General features: G+C 63.7%; 1 protein-coding gene across 1 annotated transcript; it reads right to left on the bottom strand.

Moving 5' to 3' along the window:
- Positions 1-5,257: 5,257 nt before the first annotated feature.
- Positions 5,258-14,802, bottom strand: TRPV4 (transient receptor potential cation channel subfamily V member 4). The gene is made up of 16 exons (XM_042805297.1): positions 14,760-14,802; positions 11,543-11,998; positions 10,348-10,520; positions 10,030-10,182; positions 9,369-9,509; positions 8,966-9,264; positions 8,281-8,460; positions 8,040-8,198; positions 7,827-7,919; positions 7,556-7,629; positions 7,279-7,444; positions 7,004-7,070; positions 6,481-6,797; positions 6,192-6,319; positions 5,841-5,962; positions 5,258-5,717 (listed from the first exon to the last, which is right to left on the bottom strand). The coding sequence occupies exons 2-16, from the start codon at positions 11,917-11,919 to the stop codon at positions 5,575-5,577; spliced, it is 2,592 nt and encodes an 863-aa protein (XP_042661231.1). The 5' UTR covers positions 11,920-11,998; positions 14,760-14,802; the 3' UTR covers positions 5,258-5,574.
- Positions 14,803-15,662: the final 860 nt, after the last annotated feature.

The following is a 15,662-nucleotide window of genomic DNA, read 5'->3' as shown; positions in this document are numbered from 1 at the left end:
GATGGTATTAAATCCCAAATAGCGCTGGGTGGTGGGTGCATCTCGTGCCGTGCTGTTACCCCAGCTGGGGAGGGGGCTCGGTGGCTGCTCGTGACACCCTCCCCGCCCCGGGGCACGGCTGCGTGGGCACAGGGTGGGGGAATTGCTTTCATTTCCACTTACCCACCTGCAGAATCGGGATCATCTTTACCCACATCCTCACCCATGACCGTTGCTGGCTGCAGGACCGGGCCCGGTGGAAATCCACGGCAAGGTTGCCGGTGCAGTGCCGTGGGTGGGCGTCCGGCAGCGTGGAACTGCCACAACCCACACCAGAGCCACCAGCCCGAACATGGGTGGGTGGGGGGTCACCCAAAAACGCAGCACGGCCATGGAGCCACCAATGGGACGCAGAGGGCTGGTTTGCCATGAGCAAAGCTGCTTTATTATTATTATTATCATTATTATTACTATTATTTTTACTTATTCTTAATACATTATTATTATTGTTATTATTATTGTTTATTATTATTATTATTATTATTATTATTATTATTATTATTATTATTATTATTATTATTATTATTATTATTTCCTGCGTACCTCTCCCCCCAGCCAGGACAGGGATGGGGACAGGGACACAGCCGTGCAGCCACATGCCCGGAGCCACCCGAGCGCGGCTCCATTTGTCTCTTTTTTTTTTCCTCTCCTCTTGCCGTGCCCACGGCGCGCGTGGTTCTGCTGATATTTATGGCGTGCCGGGAGGGGACCGCTCCGTCACCGGCAGCGAGCGGTGTGACAGCCGATCCAGGGAACAAAGAGAAATTGGGACAAAAGGAAATTTTCACAAAGGTCAATGTTACTGGGAGGGGGGGGCGGGGGGGGGGGGGGGAGGGTGTTGGGTATTCCATTGCCTGCCTGCGCATTAAAATTAGAGCGACTGGAGGAAAATATTTGCTTAGACCTTTGTCATTAAAAAGATGCCACAGCCAAAGAACCGGGAGGCTGAAGACTGGGGGTGCTGGTGGGTGCCCCTGTGCTGGGCTGGGGGGGCAGTGCCAGCTGCAGCCCCTCCATGGGGCTCCCAAGGGGGACCCCCTGCACTGGGGGGACCCTACCCAGGCCAGGGCTGCCCGCTGCAAGGAGCCTCGCCGGGGGCCCCAGGAAAAACTTTGCTCTGCTACCACTGCCTCTTGAGCCGGGGTTGGGGCGGGGGGGGGCGTTGATTAACGCTGCCTCCATCGTATTTCCCACATTGCCATAAATCAGGGCGAGCGGCCGGGAGCGCCAGCACGCTCCATCTTGCAGGTCGCGCAAGAGTTTCATTTCATTAAGAGCTGCGTGGGGTTCTTTTTTTTTTTTTTTTTTTTTTTTTTTATTTTTTTATTATTTAGCAGGTTAATTCTCCCTGCGCCCCCCCCCCAGGTAGCTCCCTCTTGGACAAGGATTTCACTGCGCACAGAAAGCCTTCAAATGTGTCCCAGAAAATAAATGGGTCCTTCCTTGGCAGGCGCCTGCCTCCATTCAGGAGTGCCGCGGTGCCAGCTCCAGCGGGCACAGGTGAGGCCGTGGGGACCCAAAACAGGTGCAGACACCAGCTGGGGATGGGGCAGGGACCCCACCCCGAGCTGCATCCCGGCACCCACAGCGAAGCCACTGCCAGCCAGAGCCCTCCCCCGCCCCAGCCGGGCGCAGCACCCCACCAGCGCTGCAGGAACACGCCGGGGGAAAAGATGCTGTATATCTTCCTATAAAAATAAAAATAATCATTTCTAAGGCAGGTGTGCACAGGGCTGATATTGAACTTACTTAGCGGCCGCCTTTGCTGTTTGAGAGCGAGGAGCAGAGACAGGCAGTATAAATTGCACGGCTGCAAAAGGACTTAAAAAAACCCATCTCTCATTTTGATTGATATTAGCTTCACAAATTAAGCTTTAAATTTATCTAAAAATAAATTTGCTTCCGCGCTCCGCATTCTGGATGACAAGTGCTTTTCTCTTCCCTTTGTCGGGTTTGTCATCACTGGCAGGGTGGTGCGGGGGGGGGGGGGGCAGGAGGGGGCCATGCCCAGGCCCCCAGGGTGCCCTCCAACCAATTTTATCTCATCATGCTCGAAGGCAGAGGGTGCAACAGCTCAGGGCTTTGCAGGGCAGGGTGTAAAAGGGCCAAACACAAGCCCTGCAGCCCCAAAAGCAGCAGAGGCGTCCTGGGCCGGGATGTCACCGTCGTGGGCGCCGTGTCCCCAACCCCACTGAGCCCCCGCGGGGTTCAGCGTGCTGGAGCTGGGGCATGGTGACGTCCCCCCCCCTTCCCACACCCCCACTGCTTTAAACCCCGCTCACGCACAGCCCCTCGGCTCCGGGACATTAGGATTTGCACAGGAGGGTGAAAAAATGGGTTTATTTCCAATTATGCTGGAAAAACCTGTCTCCGGCACTGTAGCTGGGGGCAGCCGTGGCGCAGAGCCCAGCTCCGGCACGCCAGGAGGCTGAGCCCTGTGCCGGGGCTCCCCCAGCCGCCGTGTAGCCAGCGGGGCCTGGGCGCCTGGCTGGGCGAAAAGCAAAGTTTATCATTTTTAAATACCAGCCTGCCTGAAAGCAGGAGCCGGCTCGGCTCCTCATTCGATTATGCAGCGTGAGCCGAGAGCTGAAACCTCAGCCTCTCCTAAGTAGTGATAATGAAACTTATTCATTCCCTCACCCTGGGGAAATACTTAAATCACAATATGAGAGATATATGTAAATCACATTTAAACGGAGACAGTGCAGTTAAAGCTAACAGCGAGTAATCAAGTTTGAAGATGAAGTGTCCCCTTTTCTGCTATATCATTTGCTTAGTGAGCTGGGCTGCCTCCAGGGCCCTGGCCAGCGTCTCTGCCACCATGTCACCGTGCCTCCCTGCCATCGTGACCCTGGTGCCTGCCCAAATCAGTCCCGCAGACCTACACAACCTTCAACTGTGAAAGGAAACGACACCTCGGCTGTGAAGGGAGATGAGCAGAAAAAGGACCATCATGGTTAAAGAGATGGGATGGGATGGGATGGGATGGGATGGGATGGGATGGGATGGGATGGGATGGGATGGGATGGGATGGGATGGGATGGGATGGGATGGGGAAGGGGATGGGGAAGGGGATGGGGAAGGGAATGGGGAAGGGAATGGGGAAGGGAATGGGGAAGGGGATAGGGAATGGGGAAGGGGATGGGGAAGGGAATGGGGAAGGGGATAGGGAATGGGGAAGGGGATGGGGAAGGGGATGGGGAAAGGGATGGGGAAAGGGATGGGGAAAGGGATGGGGAAAGGGATGGGGAAAGGATGAGATGGCATGGGGATAAGGAAGGGGAAAAGGAAGGGATGGGATGGCATGGGGATGGCATGGGGAAGGGGATGGGAATGGGGAAGGGCATGGGGAAGGGGATGGGGAAGGGGATGGGGAAGGGGAATGAGATGAGATGGCATGGGCATGGGGAAGGGCAGGGGATGGGGAAGGGCAGGGGATGACATTGGCATGGCATGGGGAAGGGAAGGGGATGGGAAAGGATGGGATGGGATGGGGCGTGTCCCGCCGAGGCAGTGCTGCCCATCCCACCGCCCGTCCCTCTGGGAGCTCACCCCACACCCGCCGGGCAGCCCCCCCCCCCCCCCCCCCGCCCCACGCTTCAGCCCCATCCCCGCCCCACAGCAGCGCACCGGGGGTCTCGCCCTGCCGACCCCCACCCCGCGGGCTGTCCCCGCTCCGGCTGCCCCCAGCACCCCCCGCATCCCCCCGCTCCCCCCCCCCCCCCCCGCCCGCCCCGCTGGGGCCGGTCCCGCTATTGCGCGGGCTGCGCTGCCCTCCAGCGGAACCGCCGCGGTGGAAGCCCCGGCCCCGCACCCCACCAGGGACCCGCACCCCACCAGGGACCCGCACCTTGTCACGGACCCCACCATGGACCCGCACCCCACCCTGGACCCGACCCTGGACCCGCACCCCACCCTGCACCCGACCCTGGACCCGCACCCCACTCCGCACCCTGCCAAGAACCTGGACTCGGCCCCGGCCCCCCCGCCATGCACCCCATCCTGCACCCCACCATGGACCCCACAGACCCAGCCCTGCACCCCACCATGGACCCCGCTGTGACCACCACTATGGAACTGGCCCCACACCCCGCCTGGCACCCCATCCTGCACCCCACCCTGCCGTGCACCCCACAGGTACACCGCAGCCCTGCACGGCAGCCGTGTACCGCACCCACACACCACCGCCATGCACCACAGCCCTGGACTGCGCCTGGACACTGCAGCCGTGCACCATCGCTGTGCACTGCAACCACATGCCACACCTGTGCACCATCACTGTGCACCGCAGCCGTGCACCATCGCTGTGCACTGCAACCACATGCCACACCTGTGCACCATCGCCGTGCATTGCAGCCGTGCACCATCGCTGTGCACTGCAACCACAAGCCACACTTGTACACCATCACCGTGCATTGCAGCCATGCACCATTGCTGTGCACTGCAACCACAAGCCACACCCGTGCACCATCACTGTGCACCGCAGCCGTGCACCATCACTGTGCACTGCAACCATATGCCACACCTGTGCACCATCGCCGTGCACCACAGCCGTGCACCATCGCTGTGCACTGCAACCACATGCCACACCTGTGCACCATCGCCGTGCATTGCAGCCGTGCACCATCGCTGTGCACTGCAACCACATGCCACACCTGTGCACCATCGCCGTGCATTGCAGCCGTGCACCATCACTGTGCACTGCAACCACAAGCCACACTTGTACACCATCACCGTGCATTGCAGCCGTGCACCGTAGCCATGCACCATCGCTGTACGCTGCAGCCGTGCACCACAACCGTGTACTGCACCCATGCACTACAGCCGTGCACTACAGCCGTGCACCACCAGCTCAGCACAGCACTGCCAGGGCCGGGCTCTCCGGGGCAGATCAGCCAAGGCCAAGAGGGCAACGCCGGGTGCTGCAGCCACCCACGGCCCCCACCCACAGCTCAGTGCAGCCCTGATCGTCTCAGCAGGCCCAGGGAGCTCTGCCCACTCCATATTGTCACGGGGCCCCGCCACGGTGGCACTGGGCACGGGCAGCACCGGCTACCACGGGAGGGTCGGTCTGCAGAGGAGCTGGGTGGTAATCCGGCACGGCACGGCCTGGCATGGAACGGCTGCAGCGATGCTCTCCCAGCCCGAATCAGTCGATGCCAGGAGGAGGAGGCAGCGGCGGCGGCAGGTCAGTCTTTATTACTAAATAAATAGTCGTATAAATCTTGTGCAAAAATGTGTGGCAAAATCCATCGGCCCTGGTGGCGGAGGGAGCCACGCTCCCCACACCCTGCCTGTGGCTGAGGTTCCCGGCACGGCACGGTGAACTGGCAGCACTGGAGCTCAGCTGGGCAAACTGGAGACCACCAGCACCCCTGGGGCAGGGCCAGGACCCCCCATCCCGGCTGGACACCCGCCGGAACAGTGGCAGCACAAATCCCTGAGGAGCAGACAAGCGCCGTCCAGCCTAATCCATGATTGTGCTGGCTGTGCCGGGGGCCCGGACGGAGTCTGTTGGCTCCCAGTTCCTCCGTGCTAGAGCGGGGAGCCCGTGGCCTGGCCGTGCCGCCGCTCCCGCGCCTCCGCCGGCCCCACGGTCCCCAGCGGCACCACCACCTCCTCGGGCTGGCAGCTCTTGTTGAGCTCGACCACACGTGGCACCACCGTCGACCAGCGATCTGCGGAGACAGCAGGAGAGTTCCTCAGAGCCGGGAGCCCGCGGCTGCTCCCCCCCCCGTTGCCGGTCAGCCCCCTCACTCCCAGCCCCCAGGGATGCGCCCAGCCCGCGGCACCACGCTCACCTCTCCGCAGCCGGCCCACGGTGTGGGAGAAGCCGTAGTACTGGTACGTGTCGCTCTTGCCCGGGTCCTCGCTGATGATGCCCAGGTTCTGGTTCCAGTGGGACCAGTTCACCTCGTCCACCCTGCGGGGAAGGGCAGGCCCGGAGGGGCTGCACGGGGCGGCTGGGAGCCGGGGTGGCAGCTCCTGCATCCCTGCACCATCCCCACCCCCGGCAATGCCAGCTGGCTCCAGATTAGTACAAACCACCCAGCAAACAAACACACGGCCCCGGCGCCCCGAAATGCTGCTGGCTTTGGTGGGAGATGCTGGGCTGCTCCCAATCCCCGGCTCCCCAGGGATCCCGCCTTTACCTGAAGCACCAGCGGCGGTCGGGCGTCCCATCGGTGCCCTTCCCCACGGTGACCATCTCCCCCGAGCGGAAAGCTTTCCGTAGGAACACGGGGAAGGAGCGCTCGATGTCCAGGATGGTGGTGGCCCACTGCCAGGGACACCAGGGACCCCTCAGCCGCTTGGGAACGGAGGTGTGGGGGGTCCCTCGCCCAGGTGGTGCTGCTTTGATAGAGCTTGGGGTGCTGCAGCCCCCCCCCCAGGCACAGGCAGCCCCTGGAGCCCCCTGCCCAGCAGCTCCGGGGGTGGTACCTGCAGCTTCCAGATGTGTTTGCTCTCCTTGGAGACTTGGCCCACGGTCTCACCCATGAGAGCGATGAGCATGTTGAGGAGAAGCACGAAGGTGAGGATGATGTAGGTGACGAGGAGGATGATGAAGACGCCGGGGTACTTGGCGCTCTCGAGCATCTCCAGGTCGCCCATGCCGATGGTGAGCTTGAAGAGGTCGAGCAGGAAGGTGCTGAAGGTCTGGCTGTCCCGGCAGGAAGGGTAGGTGGGCACCGTGCAGTTGGCCAGCTCCTCACTGCAGGACTCACTGCTGGGACACGGGTTGAGGAGGGACACCAGAGCTGGGGGAGAAGGGACAAGGACGGCGAGTCCGCAGGGGCAGCGGCAAGGACGGGGTCCACAACGGGCCCCCCACGCAGCTCCATGCCAGGAGGAGGCAAAGGCTGAGCCCGCAGCTGGGTAGGATGGAGCAGGGGCTCCGCAGCCCCCGGCCGTGCCGCTGGGCTCATCCTTGCCCCGAGCCCCGGCTCGCTGGGCAGGTCCTTACCCGACGCGTAGCCGATCATGAAGAGCAAGTAGACCAGGAGGAAGCGGAAAAGGTCTTTGAAGAGGATCTGCAAGTGATGGAGAGCAGGGTGAGGCATGCTGGACTGCAGTGCCATCATCGCCCCGCCATGCCGCAGGGACAGCCGGGCTGACAGCAGGGCTTTGGTGAGCCACAAGAAACACCGAAGAAAGCATGGAGGAGCCTTCTTTTGGGACACACAACCCCAGGAGGACCAGCCCTCTTGGGGAAGGAGAAGACCCCCGCCTCCAGCCGACCTTCTGGATCATGATGCTGTAGGTCCCCGTCAGCTTGAGCCCCCGGGTGAAGTACAACGCGTTCATCCAGCCCAGGACCAGCGCGAAGACCATGACGGCCAGGTACGCCTCGATGCCACCCAGGTACAACCCTGCCGTGACGATCACCAGCACCGAGTAGATGAAGCTGGAGGAGAGCTGGGGTCAGACCCTGCTCCAACAGCCACCGCCGGCTGCTTCCCCTTGCAAGCCCGGGGGTGCTGTGGCTCGGGGAGACCCTGGGGGGGTCCCCACGTACTAGAGCAGCTGGAAGGAGCCGTCTATGAAGAAGGAATTCACACCTGGGCACTTCTTCATGAACAGATCTTTGATCTGGGGGAGAAAGGGAGAGGTTGGAGGGGCCAGGGGGGGGGAGCGAATCCCTGCTTGGCAGGGTCCCGGTGTCGGGGCGGGCATCGCGGCAGGGGTTGATGCCTTGGGACACGGGGCTCTCGCCCTCGAGTCGCTCCTTGCACAGAGACCACGAGGCTGTCCTGTGGGAGGACCCCCCCCTGCCTTGCTGCACTGACGTTTGTGAAGAAGAAGAGGATGCCGGTGAGAAGGGTGATGATCTCCCCGGCCAGGCGCAGGTAGTCGACGGTGGTGGTGTACGGATAGGGGGGCTGCGGGGAGAGGACAGAGCCGAGCTGCTCCACCATCCCAGGGCAGGCAGGGCCCAGCAACGCCCCCCCTGCCAAGGGGTGCTGGCCCATGGGGCTGTGCCACGGTGCCGCGGGACTCACGGGGCCTTCCATGGGGCGGTAGTAGGCGACGAGGGTGAAGATGACCATGGCACAGAGGTAGGAGATCACGCTGATGTAGAAGGAGACGGCCCCGAACTTGCGCCACTTGTCACGCAGCAGCTCGTTGATGGGCTCCACGGCCAACATCTCATGGCGGTTCTGGTGGGACGTGGGTGCTGTCAGCAGGGACCTATGGCCCCACCGACACCCCCCCCCGGCCCCATCACCAGCCCCTGAGCACCTCGATCTTGCTGTTGTAAACGAGGATCTCCAGCACGGAGACGTCCTCCCCGCAGGTATCCAGCGAGGAGAGGTCGTAGAGGGAGGAGTAGACGGGGCCATACGCCCAGTCCTTGAATTTGCGCGAGAGGTGCCGGGCGTCCTCGTCCACGATCTCCCGCCGGATGATGTGCTGGAAGATCTGCCAGAGGGAGGACTGGTCGCCCGCGGGCAGACCCGCACCTGGCCCCCCCGCCTGCTCGGGGCACCCCACTCTCCTCCCACCCCACCCCGAGTAGCTCCCCTTCCACCGCTTCACCACCGCCCCAAACCCTTGCACCCCAAAGGGGGATAGGGGTGTCCCTGTCACAGCAGGCAGCCCCCCAGGACGCTGCAGCTTTTTGCATTTTTAACCCCCTCGCCCACACCACTGGAGGATGAGGGCAAGTCAAGGGAAAGGACAGTATGTGCTGAGGGCCTGGGGTTAATTAGGGAAGGGATGGAAAGCAACGGGGCGTTAATTAGCCAGGATAATAGGCTGCACAGCCAGGTTTCCAACAGCATCTGCAGAGAGAAGCCATGCTGCTTGCTGCTGTCAGGGACATGCACCGAGTGCGACAGGGCTCAGCTGAGAGCTGACGGGGGCTGAGCCCTTGCAGCTGGGACGTCAGGGCAGACAGCTCTGGGGGTGGGGGGGGTCACCGTACCCCGATCTTGCCGGTCTTGGCAGCCATCATGAGCGGGGAGAGGCCGTCGTTGTTGAGCAGCGCCTCCAGGTTGGTGTCGGGGAAGAGCTTGGCGCACTTGACGAGGAGCAGGTCGTACATCTTGGTGACGAACTTGGTGTTCTCCCGGGTGTTGTCGGCGATGGCGACCAGGGCGTGCAGCACGGTGTTGCCGCGGGAGTCCTGGCGCCGCAGGTCCGCCTGCTTGTGCCCGTTCTCCGTCAGGTAGTGCACGATGTGGGGCTGGTTGGTGCAGGCGGCCAGCGAGAGGGGCAGCTCACCTGCGGGGACAGCACGCTCCGGGGGGTGCCCGTCACCCCCACCCCGCTGCAGGGGCACCCCCGGGGAGCAGCCAGGCCCCCCCCCCAGCTCCCTCCCCACTCACCGAAGTAGAAGTAGCCGCCCTCATCCTTGGGCTGGAAGAAGCGGCCGCGGGCCTGGGCGTGCACATCTGCTCCTTTCTCCACCAGCAGCTCCACGTAGTGCTTGCAGCGGCGCTCGATGGCAATGTGCAGGGCTGTCTGACCTGTGCCGCCGGCATCTGTCAGCCCCCACCTCCCCAGCCTCCCTGGGGGACCTGCTGCTCCAGTCCTCAAACCCCCCCAGAGTCCCCCAGGGTCCCCACTGCTCCGGTCCCCAACCTCCCCAGCATCCTCCATCCTCCCCAGTATCCCCACTGCTGTGGTCCCCAACCTCCCCAGCATCCTCCATCCTCCCCAGCATCCTCACTGCTCCGGTACCCAACCTCCCCAGCCTCCCCGGGGGACCTGCTGCTCCAGTCCCCAAACCCCCCCCGAGTCCCCCAGGGTCCCCACTGCTCCAGTCCCCAACCTCCCCAGCATCCTCCATCCTCCCCAGTATCCCCACTGCTCTGGTCCCCAACCTCCCCAGCATCCTCCATCCTCCCCAGTATCCCCACTGCTCCGGTCCCCAACCTCCCCAGCATCCTCCATCCTCCCCAGGGTCCCTGCTACTCCAGTCCCCAAACCTCCCCAGGGTCCCCCACATGCCCAGGCAGGGCTGGCATTGGCCCCACACCCCCCCACCTCGGTAGTAGACGTCCCTGAAGGGCGAGTTGATGAACTCCCGCATGTTGCCTGTCTTCTCGGCAATGTCGAGGAGGACGGGGATGGTGTCGTTCCTGCCCCCGCTCAGGTTGAGCAGTGCCTTGGGCAGGCAGGTCTTCCCCGTGGAAGGCTCTGGGAGCGGAGGGTGCTGAGGGGGAGCCTGGACAACCCCCCCCCTCCCCAGGCCATGGGGGGTGCCCAGCCCCACACACCGCAGCTCCCTGGGCTGGGGCTGTGCATCACCATCCCCGTGGGGACCGTGGGGGTCCCAGGGCAGGGCCAGCCCCAGGTCCTCACCTCGAAACTCCTCATCTGTGAGGCGCTTCTTGTGGGTGAGGAGGAAGGAGAGGAGCCCGTCCAGACCAGCCGGGGACCCCCGGGAGACGATGTCAAAGAGGATGGGTCTGTTGAAGACCTTGAGGACGGGGGGCGGGTTGGGAGCCGGCCCCTTCACGCCTGGCGGCGGCTTCCTGCGGGAGAAGCACCAGCACTGGGGACCGGAGCCTCTGCCTCAGTTTCCCACCCGTGCAATGAGCTCGAGGTTGCTCAGCCGCCAGCAAAGGGCATGGGGACCTGGGAACACCCCCCAGCTGGGGTCACCCATGGGGCTGGGGGCGGCCTCCCCACCCACAGCAGCCCAGTGCTCCCAGTATTGCCCACAGGGGCTGGCGGGCACCTTGCTGGCTCCCAGCTGGGTGCATTTTGGACCCCCCGGCAGGGACAAGCTGTGGGTTTGGTCACGCTCCAGCACCGTGGGGGAAGCCAGACCGGTTGGAGCAGTAAGGAGCAGCGGGACAGACTGGGAACAACTGGCCGGCTCCTGGCACTGGGAACTGGGACAGGAGAGAAGGCGGCTGCCCCAGGCAAGGATCTCCAGGACTGGGGGCACACAGGGCACCCCAGCCCCCTCCACCCACCTGCATCCCTGCCCACCCAGGGGACCAAGCTCCCGCCGGAGCACAGGGGACACCTTGGTGCCCCCAGCCAGGCTGCACCCCCAGGCTGGGGACAGTGGTGGGGGGCCACGGTGGCCGCCCCAGGTGCCTGGCACAGAGGGGCATTGTGTGCCCGGGCGCGGGCTGTGTCCCCCCCCGCCCTCCCCGGGCTCCGGTTTCCTGGCGCGGGGAGGGTGGAGGCCCTCCTGAAAAGCCCTTTCATGCCGGGGAGCCAGACGTCCGCACCGGCCAGGGGAGCGGCCGGGCGCACAGAGCCTCTTTCACCGCACCAAAAAGGGGGAAGGGGAGCCCCGCTCCCGGCCCCGCGGGGCTGCAGACCCACGCCACAGCACGGCACCCCCCCATACATAGCACCCCCTGCCCAAAGCACCCCAAGGACCCACCCAGAGAGCCATCTGGGGGGTGGGGGTCTGTCCTTGTCCCTCTCCCCAGCCGCTGGGTATCCCCACACCCACGGCGCTGCGCACCCAGGGTGCTTCCCCCCCTCCCCATCGCTCCCCACTGGCACCGGGGTGTACGGGCATCGCCAGACTCACTCTGCAACCCTCCTGCGCCAGCGCTTGTTCTCGCTGGGGTGGTGGCGGTAGGTGCCGTAGTCGAAGAGGGAATCCATGGGGGCTTTCTTGGGCGCGGGGACCACGGCCGACTCGTAGATGGTGGCCTCCAACAGCTCCATGGGCTTCGGGGCGCCTTTCCGGAAAGCCCCGTGGAATTTCATACGGAGGTTTTGCTTTCCATCCCCAGCGCCAGGGGGGCCCCGGGCTGCCTCGGCGGAGGACGGGGTGTCCTCGCTCTCAAACAGGTTGGCCAGCGAGGAGAGGGGGAAGGAGTCGTTCTGGAGGTACCCGTCATCCCCCGGGACCTCCCCGGCATCACCGCCGAGGGCGCGGGGGGTGTCTTCAGCATCTGCCATGCTCTCTGCCCGGGGGACAGGCACAAGCAGCCTGCCTGGACGGCTGCAACCCCCAACTCCTTCCACGAGAGCAGGAGACCTGGCAGAGGAAAACCCAGCGTCATCCCCAAATAACCGCTGTCCCTCCCCATCCTCTCCCATGGGACACCGTGCCCCCGCACAGGAGCGGGTCCCACGCTGACGCTGGCAGCCCCGAGGTCTCCTGGATGGTCCTGCTTGCCCCGACACCCCTCGGTGCCCACCTACCCAGCCGTGGGGACCCCTCAGGTCTGCAGAGGCCCCACCAGCTGCGGCGTCTCCAGCTTCAAAGTGCAGCCGTAATGTGCGAGGGCGAGCCCGGCCTGGCTGCCTCTCCCTGCTGTGGTCAGCTTGGGTGCAGCCCAGGACAGGGCACAGAGCAGACCCTGTGCACTCCCGTCTGCCGCCCAAGGCAAAATAAAAAAAACATTCCTGGGACACACCCGGGGCAGCAAGGCTGGTCCTCAGTGCCCCACCATTCCCAGTCCTGGGAGGGGGCTCGGTGGGACCCGGCCCCGGGTGCCCGTGGTGCTGATATGGCCACGCTGGGCACCCAGAGGGGGATGGATGTGGCCTGGGGGGGAGGTGGGGGTGGGGGGTGCAGCCCGCCGGAGGGCAGGAGCAGCGGTTAGGACAAAAAATTACCGGTTTAGGTTCCCCAGAGGGAAACAGGGCTTGCAGGAGAGCCACGCTACCAGCAAAAGCCTGCGCCGTGCCACAGGAACTGCCGTGCCCTGTTTGCTGGGTTCATCCAGGCAGGCAGTGCTGGCAGGGGCATGGACAGGCAGGTGAGTGACCCCCAGACGTCCCCCAGCCCTGCTTCCCCCCAAAACGCACCCGCGAAACGCAGCAGCCTTAAGGCTCAGCCCAGCTCCTGCCCCTGGGGAGCTCAGCCCTCCCTGCGGGTCCCGGGACAGAAAAAATAGCTGGGAAACGTATCATTTTCTGCTGGGCTGCTGTTTTGTACAACAAGCCATAATGGCAGGCTGGGCCCTCCTGGGGCGGGCAGGGATTGCTGCCCCATAATGTGCTTCTAATTAGGCAGCGTGTCCCACGGCAGCCCCAAGGCACTCCCACAGACACGGGGGACGAGGGCTGCAAAGAGCCCCAAAATCCTGCCGCAGCGATGGGGACCTCAGGCAGCGGTCCCCTCCTCCCCGGAGTGACACCCAGCGGGGACGGTTCAGCCTTGGGAGACACGGGGCGAGTGGCAGAGCCGACACGGTTTCTCCTCCTTGCTGACTTTCCTGCCCTCGCCCTCTCTGCAAGAAATTCCACAAGCACCTGCCAAAGCCTGCAGGTCCCACAACCCCACCCTGGGCAAACACGGGGCCCTCGCCTGGTTTGTCCTCGGACAGCAGAGGGGACAGCCAAGCACGCCGATGCTGCAGGCTGTGCGTGGGGATGGAGCACCCAGCCCCTCGGGGCTGCGTGGGGAGCGTGGGGAATCTCAGCCCCAGGGAAGCTCAGCTTTAGGGAAAAGCCCAAACACAGCACGGGCTGGGCTAAAGACATCAGCCGGGGGGACACAGCTGGCAGCCCCGGGGATGCTCGTGGGGACACGGGGCAGAAGCGAGGGGACAAGTGGAAAGGGCAGCGACCAGGGCAGGAAGCTCGCATCGGAAACGATGGGCTCACTGGCCGGTGCCGTCAGCCTGGGTGCTCCCCCGGGCACAGCCACTGCCAGGAAAGGTGCTGTCAATGGGGTTTTATTTGGCCTGTTAGTTATTTGGGTTTTTATTTTTCAGACTTCCTCACCCCATGGAATAAATGAGTCAAGGCGCAGTTCACCATGCACTGAGCTCCGCCGGCACAGCCCTGGCTCTCCCATCCAACACAAACCCTCCCGCCCGCTCCCCAGCCTGCACTCCCACCTCTCCCCAGCTTTCCACCAAGTTACCTCTCAGCCAGACCAGTATCCCCAGTTAGTCCCCCACTCCAGCCCACCACGGGGGCATGGACACTGGCACCGACACCGGGACGTGCAGGGAGGATGCCCCGTTAGCGGGCGGTGCAGACTTTGCCACATTAAAGCGTTCCTCAAACTACAGCACGAAGGGCTCTGGGTAGGAATGAATCACTGAAACCGCATCGCGTTTGCGTTCAGCCCCGGGTGGAAACGCTCATCCGGAGCAAACCAGCCACCTTCCAAAATAAACCACACCGCCGGGGCCACGCTCACCTGGGCAAGAATCACTCAGCGAGGTCCAACAGGTGAGTTTTAGAGCCGCTGGTAACCCCCTCCTCAAAGCTGCCCGTGGGAACGCACCCGGCATCTCCCTCTCGGAGCGCTGAGCCCCCAAACTGGCCAGACACGTCAGGACTCCGCGGTGCCAGGGGGAGGCCATGAGGCTGCACCCCACCTTGCCCAGCTCAGCCTGTCTTCACCCCAGGGGCTTCATCCTGCCCCAGTCCCTGGGTCCTGTTTTGGTCCCCCTGTCCTGTTCTGGGGGCTCCATCCTGTCCCGGTCCCCGTGTCCTGTTCCAGTCCCTCTGTCCTGCCCGGGGGCTCCATCCTGCCCCAATCCCCCTGTCCTTCCCTGGTCCTCGGGTCCTGATCCGATCCCCAGGTCTTGCCCGTGGGCTCCATCCTGCCCTGGTCCTTAGGTTCTGATCCAGTCCCCATGTCCTGCCCCAAACCCTGCGTCCTTCTCTGGTCCCTGGGTTCTGCTCCGGTCCCCCTGTCCTGCCGCGGGGCTCCATCCTGTCCCGGTCCCCGTGTCCTTCTCCGGTTACCCGCATCCCGGCCCGGCCACCCCCCGTTTTTGCGGGACCCGGCGCCCCCCCCCCCCCCCCCCCCCCGCTCCCCTCCCTGCCCGTACCGCGGCACGTCCCGCGAAGGTTCCCGCAGGCTCCGGCGCCGTCGAGTCGCCGGGGGCCCGGCCCGGAGCGCGGCCCCTCCCCGGCCCGGCGTCGGGGGCGGGCGGCCCCGGGACCCGCCTGCGGGAGCGTCCCCCGCCGGCCCCCCCTCCAGCCGGCCCCCGGCAGCTCCCCAGGAACAGCCCCCCAGGAGCATCCTCCCTGAAACAGGCCCCCCTCCCCCAAGGAACAGCCCCCCCCAATCTCTCCAAAACAGTCCCCCCAAAACTCACTAAAGCAGCCCCCCCCCCCCCCAGGAACAAGCCCTGAAACACTCTCCCTGAAGCAGCCCTGAAAACAGCCCCCTCAGGCCCAGCCCCCCAAAACACCCTCCTTGAAACCACCCGTCCAAGGAACAATGTCAAAACACCCTCCACAAAACAACACCCCCCCCCCAGCAAAAGCCGCTGAAATCTCTCTCCCCAAAACAACTCCCCTAGGAAGAAGCCCCCAAACACCCTCCCCAAAACAGCCCTCCCAGGAACAGCCCCCCAAAATACCCTCCCCCAAAACAGCTCCCCCAGGAACAACCCCAAAACACACTCCACAAAACAACCCCTTTGGGAATAGGCCCCCAAATCTCTCCCTAAAACAGCCCCCCCCCCCAGGAACAAAGGCCCCCAAGATATCCTCCCCAAAACACTCACCACAAAATAGCCCCCCCCCAAGGAACAGCCCCCCTCAAAATACTCTCCCCAAAACAGCCCCCTCAAGAACAAGCCCAAAAATACATTCCCCCAAAACAGCCCCTCCAGGAAAAGCCCCCCAAATCTCTCTCTGCAAAACAGCCCCCCCAAAACATACCTTCCTCAAAACAGCCCCTCTAGGAAAAGCCCCCCCAAATCTCTCTCCACAAAACAGCCCCG

This window comes from Tyto alba, unplaced genomic scaffold (genome assembly GCF_018691265.1).
Source record: "Tyto alba isolate M040663 unplaced genomic scaffold, T.alba_DEE_v4.0 Super-Scaffold_44, whole genome shotgun sequence".
Classification (NCBI taxonomy): Eukaryota; Metazoa; Chordata; class Aves; order Strigiformes; family Tytonidae; genus Tyto; species Tyto alba.
This window is presented reverse-complemented; position numbering and strand designations above follow the sequence as displayed.

Excerpts from the sequence above, each read along its gene's own strand:
- TRPV4 (XM_042805297.1), bottom strand. The coding sequence starts at position 11,919 with ATGGCAGATGCTGAAGACACCCCCCGCGCCCTCGGCGGTGATGCCGGG. Across the intron at positions 10,521-11,542 it reads TGGCGCAGGAGGGTTGCAGA|GAAGCCGCCGCCAGGCGTGA; the intron begins GTGAGTCTGGCG and ends CTTCTCCCGCAG. Across the intron at positions 6,320-6,480 it reads AACACATCTGGAAGCTGCAG|TGGGCCACCACCATCCTGGA; the intron begins GTACCACCCCCG and ends TGTCCCTGGCAG.